This window comes from Myotis lucifugus, unplaced genomic scaffold (genome assembly GCF_000147115.1).
Source record: "Myotis lucifugus unplaced genomic scaffold, Myoluc2.0 scaffold_116, whole genome shotgun sequence".
Classification (NCBI taxonomy): Eukaryota; Metazoa; Chordata; class Mammalia; order Chiroptera; family Vespertilionidae; genus Myotis; species Myotis lucifugus.
Genome location: NW_005871164.1, coordinates 3,372,642 through 3,382,229, shown reverse-complemented (window position 1 = coordinate 3,382,229; position 9,588 = coordinate 3,372,642). Strand labels below are relative to the sequence as shown.

General features: G+C 47.4%; 1 protein-coding gene across 1 annotated transcript; it reads right to left on the bottom strand.

The window, feature by feature from the left end:
• Positions 1-7,853: 7,853 nt before the first annotated feature.
• On the bottom strand, positions 7,854-9,254 carry LOC102430530 (putative tripartite motif-containing protein 75). The gene has a single exon (XM_006093471.3). It carries the CDS (start codon positions 9,252-9,254, stop codon positions 7,854-7,856), a length of 1,401 nt encoding a protein of 466 aa, XP_006093533.1.
• Positions 9,255-9,588: the final 334 nt, after the last annotated feature.

Sequence of the window (9,588 nt, the reverse complement as noted above, 5' to 3'; positions counted from 1 at the left end):
ATGGGCCTTTCACCGCAGGCCGCTGTGATAGGAGGCCGTGGCTCCATCCAATTGAATGGTTCTTTTCTCTCAGTGACATTTCATTTATAGCTGGCGGTGCCCTGGGATGCAGTTTAGTTTCAAAATTGAAAATGCTCAATTGCTGAGAGGTTTGTGGACAGCTCCTCCTGTCAGGATCCTCTCCCAGGAGACCACCCGACAGCTGCCTGGCACCCGTGCTTGTCTGGGCTCCTGGCAGGAGTTTGTGGGCATCGTTCCATGGGGCAGGGGTCCTGTCTGCATGTGGCTTCTGCTCCTTCGACTCTGGGCTCCTGCAACAGGACAGGACTCTCTACAGATCACGGGCCAGGTGTCTGTTTATCTCTTGAAATTGTCTGCTTTCATGGTATTAAACCAGCCCCTCTTTGGGCGACCTGCACAAGCTGTTTACCTCTCAGGGCCTCCACTTCTTCACCTGTAAAGTGAGGGAGGGGGTCAGACCAGAGATGAGAGATTTGGAGACAGGTGAGCCTCACTGGGGAGGTGTAGCCTGAACAGGGGAGCGGGTGCTCTTCAAGGCTTTGGCTTAGAGATTGCCAGAGCCTGGGTGTTTTAGTCATGAAGGACATGCTTTAAAAATACACGCCTGGTGCAGCAGTCTCCTTCAGCCTCCACCTCCCTGAATGGCATCTAGAATACACTAGCCTTCGCTTCAGTATTCTAGCATGTTCTGTAGCCTGCCGTTCCTTCCCCTCCACCCACCTCAAGCCATCTGTTCCTGTTATAATAAATGAAACCGTCTTCTGGTTATTAGTATTTTTAAACTTTTTCTTTTAAAATAATTTTAACTACAAGAAATTGCAAAAATAATACAGAAAGTTTCTGTGTACTCTTCACAGCAGCCTCCTCCCACCCCCACCCCCATAATGATACTTTATGTAACCCTCATCACTGGCCATAATTTCACAAGATAAACCTCCTCCCCACCCCTTAACCCTCCACCTCCACATCAGTGATCAGTCTTGGAATCTGAAAGGGCCTAATATCAAAGGCAGCATATTTGAAATGCAAAACTAAGGAGCTGAGACTAAAACTCATTTTCTGGTTCCTAATCCAGAGTTTTTTGTGTGATCCGGCTTCACAAGGAGGTTAAAAAACTCCCCGAACGAAAACCCATGGTTTATTTATTGAAGGTAGAGGCAGTGAATAACTCATGAATTCATGCATTTCCTTATTATTCTCCCTCGCAGTGGAGATGGATGGATGAATCAATTTATCTCTCTGCCTCCATGTCTCTCCTCCAGGCAGGGAAAATGAGAAAAGTTAGGGAAGGCACTGAGGTGTGGTGGGAAGAGGATGTGGCCGAGGCTTGGGAAACTAAAGGTTTAGCCCTAGTTCTGCCGACAGAGTGAGCTTGGTAAGTCTTTCTCTAAGCCTTTATTTTCTCACTTGAGAAATGAGGGAGGCCCAGCCATTGTGGCTCAGTGGTTGAGCGTCAACCTATTAACCAGGAGGTCACAGTTCAATTCCCAGTCAGGGCGTATGGCCGGGTTTCGGGCTGGTCCTGAGTGTTCGGGCACGCAGGAAGCAGCTGATCAATGATTCTCTCTCATCATTGATGTTTCTATCTCTCTTTCCCTCTCCCTTCTTCTCTAAAACCAATAAAAATATTTTTTAAGAAAAATAAAGAAAAATGAGGGAGGAGTGGTGGATAGGGGTGTAGTCAGAGGTTTGACTCGTATGAGTCTATGGAAATGGGCATAGCTGGTGGGGTCCCTAGGGAGTTGACTCTGAGAAGGGGGTTAGCATGCAGGCTGCTTGCTAAGGAAGAGCTCTGGGAGCAATATCTTGGAAGGAAAGGGGCTGAAGTACAATTGGGCAGAGAGAGAAACTGAGGTCCCATGAAAGCCTTGACCAACCGTATGAACAGCTCTGGAGCTAGAATGTCCTTGGGCCTAGTGTCAGCAAGGGTGAGGGAGCCAGGCCTTTTACTCACATCTACTAGTACACGCTGCCCCAGGATGGGCTGGGACCCTGACAAGGTAGCTCCCTGCAGCCTGAGGCAGTTCTTCCCACTGACACTCCCAAAGGCTGAGTCTTCATTGAAGAGTCATCTGAGAGGCTCATCCATGTTCACCATAATTTGAAAACATAAGGTTCTGTTAATTAACAGAATCCTATATAATAAAAGGGTATTATGCAAATTGACCCTAACAGCAGAACAACTGGGAATGACTGGTCACTATGACACACACTGACCACCAGGGGGCAGACGCTCAATGCAGGTGCTGACCCCTGGTGATCAGTGCACTCCCACAGGGGGAGCTCTGCTCAGCCACAAACCAGGCTGACCAGCACAGAGGTGGTGGCGGGAGCCTCTCCTGCCTCCTCAGCAGTGCTAAGGATGTCCGACTGCAGCTTAGGCCTGCTCCCTGCTTGCAAGTGGACATCCCCTGAGGGCTCCTGGGCCACCAGAGGGATGTCTGACTGCCGGCTTAGGCCCGATCCCCCGGGGAGTGGGCCTAAGCCAGCAGGTGGTCATTCCCCGAGGGGTCCCAGACTGCGAGAGGGCACAGGCTGGGCTGAGGGACGCCTCCGAGTGCACAAATTTGTGTGCACCGGGCCTCTAGTACTAGGAATAATAGGATATTACCATTCACAGGGACATTAGAGATCAGGCAGCTCAACCTCTTCATTGAACCTGGGAGGAAAATTAAGGGTTCAATGACATGCTCAAGGTCACACAGCAAGGTCATAGCAGACCAAATCCTTGTCCTTGCTTTTGTTCTTTCCAAAACAGAACAGCTTATGTGCTATGTGCCTTGGGCTCTCCAGAAGCATAGAGAGGACCAGGCAGTCCACACGTTGTCCAGAGGGTGCCACAGCTGGCATCAGCCACAGCCAAGGGGGCCTGAATCACATGGGTACTTCTAACAACTCTACTCCCAGTCCTGGAGCCTTTCAAAGAATGGGCGCATATCCTTCTGGCTTTCTGTGAGCCTGTCCAGGGAATTTTTTTCAAGTAGATCTTTTCTCCTTGGCGGCTGGCTAAAAGGGGGAAGGTTAAAAATGCATTAGGATTAGGCCCAGTGGCGATGGTGCCTGGGTGCCTTCCACATGGGAAATTCATCATCCGAGGCTGGACTGACAGAGCGTGGAGCCAAGCCTGGAAGCGTTGGGGACTGGCATTTTCTCCTGGATTTGCACAATTCATCTGCTAGCATTGCTCAGTCCATCTGAGAGGCCCACAAGTTTTGTGCTGAGAGCCACCCTCTGTACCTGGCAGTACTTGGGGTGGGGGCTGGGAACCAGGGGGAAAGCGAGCCAGAAATGGTTCCATTTTGTAAGAAATGTGTCTTATCTTGTTCCATTCACAGTGGAAAAGAAAACATCAGCTCCGGAGCCAAATCTATTTCTCTGGGTAATCCATCTCTGTACAGCTGCTCCCTGCAAATCTCTCTGGCATTAGGTTTCCGGGCTTCAGACTAACACACGCACTGTATTCTTTGGAAATTTAATAAGAGCCCGACGTGTCTTTTATAATTCGTGTTTCTGTGTCTTATCTCTACTTAATGCGTTAATGTAGAAATTAATTTAGTACTCATCAGATAGCGGAGTGAATTGTCAAGGTGTGGGTTTCTTTTAGCCTGTTGAAAGATCCCCCTTTCTTGCAGCTGAATACTTAATATTATCCAAATAGGGAAAAATTAACTGCAAATACAGAGGGACTACTTTAGAGCAGGGATTCCTTAGCTTCTCAAGCCTGTATCCAACCCGGCCCTCCCTGCTCAGTCTCCTTCCCAATCACTCCTACCTGTGTCCCACCTGGATGTCCTCCAATAGAATGGGTCTTGAGAAGTTTCCTAAATGCTCACACTTTTCCAAGTCTCTGTCCCTCTCTATGGTCTCTGCCTGAGCCCTCCTCCTTTGCCTTCTCTACCAGAAAAACATCTACTTCTCCTTTAACACACCTAAAATGTCACTTCCTCCCAAGGATTGGGTTTGGGCTCCTTCAGTACCTAGAGGCGGGCAGGGACCAACTGGATTCTGCATACAGTGAATGACCAGTAGTCCCAGGCAGAAGAGGACCCTGGACCCTCAAGGGGAGGCTCACTAATGGGAGGCAGCAGCAGGCTGAGTGGGAAGAGGGAGAATAACTCAGAAGACCTGTGAGCCAGCTCCTATCCCCCCACTTTTTGGCCCTGTGACCTTTAGCAAGTCACCATCCCTCTCAGAGCCCCAAGTGGGGGCAAGTTGGATAGTAATAGTAGAGTGCCTGCTACAGAGTTCCTGTGGAGACAATTCAGAAAGCCCTCTGTGAGTTAGAAAGCACTAAGTAAATGTTTGAATTTAATTATTCAGCTCAATGTTTAAGGAGCAGAAATGTGTGCAATAACATTTAAACATAGTTCTCTCCAATATTATGTGAAGTTTGATATCTGTATATATATATATATATACATATATATATATATATATATATAGAGAGAGAGAGAGAGAGAGAGAGAGAGAGAGAGAACTGAAAAGTTCCAGTGATAATAAAGGCAGAGGTTCTGGCATCACCTGTGTATGTGTTTGTACATTCATTTATTCACTCATTCATTCATTCATTTACTGGGCATCTACCACTGAGCAGGCCATGAGCTGGGTTTGAATCCAGTTTTCTGGTGACATTGGGTGTGTTATTCAACTTCAAGTGTTGGTTTCCTTGTCTGTTAAATGGGAAATAATAATGATGCTTACCTCTTAGTGGTGAAGATCAAACGAGATGACCCAGCTAGAATAGGATTTTATCCTCGGTACAGCTGACATTTTAGTCTGGGTAACTCCATGGGGGACTGCCGTGTACCTTGCAGGATGTTTGCATTCCTGGCCCACAATGTTTGCAGACATTGCCAAGTGTCCGGTGGGGGCTGAAGGGCCTCTGGCTGAGAAGCACTGGTCCAGCAGTCTTAGCACAGCATCTGGCACATGTTGAATGCTCAGCCTATGTTAGCTTTTATGATTTTACTATCGGAAAAGTACCTAGAAAGACCTAGGATTCAAATCCTGCTGTTGTCATGGCTGTTGCACCTAATTTTGGGAAGATTAATGAATGTATGTGTACCTGGGTTTCTCCATCTCTAAAGAAATGTTATCTCACATAGCTGGTTTAGAGGACCCTCAATAAAATAATACATTTTATTTTAATAATGGACATCCACATACGTGTATCTATGATAATGCTTGTATCTTTAAGGGAGGGGTTGACAAGCACCAGCCTGTGGTCCAAATCTGGCCTGCCTTGGTTTTGTATAGCATACAAATTCATTGGCTTAACAAGATTGTTTTTATTGAGTTGAAATTCACATAACATAAAATGAACCATTAACCATTTAAAAGTGTACATTCAATGATAATGACTTTGACACTTTTTAATGGTAGAAAAAAATCAAAAGAAGAACAATATTTTCTGACATGAAAAAATTATACGAAATTCAAATTTTAGTATCCAAAAATAGTCTTGTTGGAACACAGCCCCCTCGTTCCATGGCTCCTCTCTCGTTACAGCAGCAGAGATAAGTAGTTGGGGTGGAGGCTGCCAGCTGGAAAGCCTAACATTTACTATCTGGCCTTTTATAGGAAAAAGGGGCTATGAAATAAAACGGACAAGCTCAGGGGAGGGCACATGACAAGCTCAGTGATTCAGTGATTGGAAGTAACCACACAGGTTGGTCTGATCATAACTTCCTAATTGGGCAGATCACACCAGGTAGTCGTCCCAGGCCTACAGCTTCCTTAGCAAAGGTTAGTCTTCCCCTTAAGTGAGCCCTATCCGCTGTTCTTATGCATCTAGGATAACATACTTTTGGAATGTCAGAGTAGTTTCTCTTCTAGACCCTCGACAGCACAAGCACAGGCAGCAGAGCACAAGACCACAGAACACCTTGTTGCTATCTTGTTCCCCGCAGACCATCGCTAGGTGTTGTAAATGTCAATTATTAATTATCCTGTACCCACCCATGTAAAACAAGTGTGTGTTTCTACTTTTTGCTTCTCATATAATCCTAGAGATTTCCCTGCTTTGCTTTCTCTCACCTCCTTTATCTGTCATCAGTGGATTTCATGGACCTTCCTTACATTTTCTCCTTTGATTTGAAACACAAAAGTGTTGGGTCCAATCCCAGCAGGTCCAGGGGTCCCCAAAGGTGTGGATGGAGTGGCGAAGAAGGAATGACAGTGTTCAGTTGATCAGCAGCCTAGCCAGGATCTCTAGCCAGGATGTCCAGCCAAGTTCTATGTTTTATTGTCTTGTTACATCTGTATTTATACCAGTTGATTTTAATCCTGTCAATTTCTATTCCAAAGGTTAGGGCGTTTCTTATCTCCATTCCAGGGAGTAAAGATTATGTAGCTTAAGGGTGATTGTTCATAGTTAAAGTGATTAACTACCCGCCTGGCATTTAGTTAAGGGGTTTTATTCCCTCCCTGACTTCAGGGAAAAATCCCTACCTGGGGAAACAACCTTTCTCGGAGAGGTGACCTTGGTTAAAACACATAGCACCAAGAAGGTGAGCAAACATATTAAGAACAGTATGCCATATACGCTAGGTCCCTTGAAACATATGCTGTGCAGATGTTTCTTCCCTGCAGCAACTGTGTCTAGCAGCAAGGATGGACCGGCTTCTGGCAAATTCCCCCTTTTTTATTTTTTAAATGATAGTGCATGTAAATCAGCGGCCACCTCTCGGATTGGGTTGTTTAAGACTCGAAAGAAGACTGACAAGCAATGATAGTGAGTATAGCTATAAACATAGTGGATGGAGTACACAAGGAGCCTTGTTCCTGTAGAAGGTTGCTGGCCTCTTCAGTCAAGGGATTTCAGCTGTCCTCAAGTCAGGGGTTTGGTTGTCCTTGTTGATCTGGCTAGCAGGCGGCGTCATTGGCGATGGGCTTCCCGAAGCGTCAGCGAGTTGAAGGGCTGCATCAAAGGGTCCATCAGGGCCGTGCTTGATGGTGGTGTCGGTGTCTGGGGAGGAGTCAGCTGTGCCCTCTGGGTCGGCCGATATGGATGATACCAGGGAGGAGGATGAGGCGGAGATGGAGGGTAGTAGAGAAAAAAAGAAGAGAAAGCAAAAGAACTACAAGGCATGGAAGTGTTTAGAAAAAAGAGGGAGAAAAAAGGGAAGAAGGCAGCATCCTGACACAGCCCTTTCCTTCAGCTGCCCCTTTCCCTGTGGTCCAAGGTAGAAATGGGAAACAAGTCCTGCTGCAGTGAGAAGGCAGCTGCTGTCAGCCAGTCTGTCTTTACCTGGGTCCCGATCTGAGCTGGGCATGGGAAGTGAAGCAGCCATGGGGGCAGGAGACCTCCCTCAGAAGGGGTGAGGGTTCAGGCCTCTGTAAAGTTGGGGGGGGTGAGGGTCTGTGCCCCAACTCTGTTGACCCCCAAGTTGTCTCCTGATGGCCCCTCTGCGACTGTGCCTGTCTTAGATTGTTCCTTCCCTGAGGAGTCTTACCTTTCTCTGGCTAACCAGCCATCCTCTGGGGCCAAGCAGGGTGATGTGAGGTGTGCGAATGAGGTCTGCAAGAGGTTCAGCTGGTTTAGCTCAATGGATAGAGCTTCATCCTGTGGACTGAAGGATTCTGGGTTCAATTCAGTTAAAAGCACATGCCTCAGGTTGGGAGCTGGATCCAGAGTAGAGAGTGTGCAGGAGGCAGCCAATCAATGATTCTGTCTCATCACTGATGTTTCTATCCCTCTCTCTCTTCCTTCCCTCTGACATCTATAAAATATATTAAAAAATAAAGTAACAATAAAATTATAATTTAAAAAATTCTACCTACTGCCTAGAAGTCACAGGAAGAAAATGAACCAAAGTAACAGTTCATCCTTCCTAATCTTTTAAAGCACGGATGGTAAGAGGTTTGGGATCACATCCGACATAGAAGTAAGGCTTTAGCACCTCAGAAAATGTATCCCTGAAGGAATGGATGTGAGACATGTCATTCAAACTGTAAAAGGAAACATGACCCATCTCATAGTCCAGGTAGATGCCAATCCCTCTGGGCATTTCCTGCAGCACAAGGGTGACAGGAACAGGCCCTCGAGCCACATAGTCACCATCCTGCAGCTGAATCGTCCAACATCTGTTCTCCTGTCTGAGCAGGGGCTGCTTTCTCTCCTTGGAAAGGGAGTCTGTACAGACCCCCACGGCCCACTCAGGCTTGTCATCCACCTGGACCTCCCAGTAATGTCGGCCACAGTCAAACCCTTCAGAACCCAAGACAACTGTGTCGTCTGCAAATCCCTTTGGATTCCAATGAACTCCTTGCTTTTTCCTCACAAATGTCACAGACTTTTTATCCTCAGACACAAGCAGATTAGGATGTGCAGTTTCGGGATCCAGAGTAACTTCTTCTCTAAATGTCTGCATGATTTGCAGCAGGGCCGAACACTGTGGAGGAAGACTGAATTCTTCTCTCTTATACTTGACGCAATAGACATCTGGAGGTTCTAGGTTATCACAACGGTGGAGGACACCCTTGATGTTCATCAGCAATTTCACATCTGACACCACACTCATCTCTGCCATCTCCTTCCGTAGAACTCTAAGTTTGGAAATGTGGTCTGAAAATGCAGCTTTGTTTGCAGTGAGATTCCGTAGAATGTGCTTCTCTTGTGCAGCTAGCCTTGAGTGAACTTCCGCTTGCTCACACTCTATGGATGCTATCACACTCTCATATTCAGAGGCTAACTTCGCTCTCCGCTTTTCCACCTTTTCTCTCAGTTCTGATCGTTGCCTGTCTTGAGTGGCTAATAGTTTCTGAAGGTCTGCCAGCTTCAGGGGCTCAATGTAACTTCTGAGCTTTTGCCTGTGATGAGAGGCAGCCTCCTCCACGGGCCTCACGTGGTGGCCCTGGTGGTCAGGGGGCTGAGTGCACAGGGGACACAACAACTTTAGGTCCTCCTCACAGAAGAGGGTCAGGGCCTGGTTGTGCTTCTCACACAAGCGCCTCTCTTCCTGCTGCTTCACCTTGGCCCCTGTGATCTGGAGGAGCTTGACCATGTCGACCATCCTTCCCAGCTGGGTGTTGCTCCACAGGTGCCTCTCTTTGCATGGGTGACGGCACACAGGGCAAGGGAACCTGTCCTGCACATCAGCCCAGGACCTCTCGATGCAGGAACGACAGAAGTTGTGCCCACACTCGATGGTGACAGGGTCTCTCAGGTTATCCAGGCAGATGGGACAGTTGATTTCGGTCTGGAGTTTTGCCACAGCTCCTTCACCTGCCATTTCTCTTTGTCAATTAAGGTCAGCCCCTGGTGTCCTGTGAGGTCCTTAGCTACAGAGGTAGGTGCCTAGAGGAGCTCCACTGCCCACCTGCAGCCAATCAATGTAGCTGGAGGACTACTGTCCTTGGCAGCTCAGATGTTGGGGTCCAACCCCAGCAGGTCCAGGGGTTCCCAAAGCTGTGGACGGAGTGGGCGAAGAAGGAATGACACGGAGACAGCGTTCAGTTGATCAGCAGCCTAGCCAGGATCTCTAGCCAGGATGTCCAGCCAAGTTCTGTGTTTTATTGTCTTGTTATATCTGTATTTATACCAGTTGATTTTAATACTGTCAATTT

Excerpts from the sequence above, each read along its gene's own strand:
- LOC102430530 (XM_006093471.3), bottom strand. The coding sequence starts at position 9,254 with ATGGCAGGTGAAGGAGCTGTGGCAAAACTCCAGACCGAAATCAACTGT.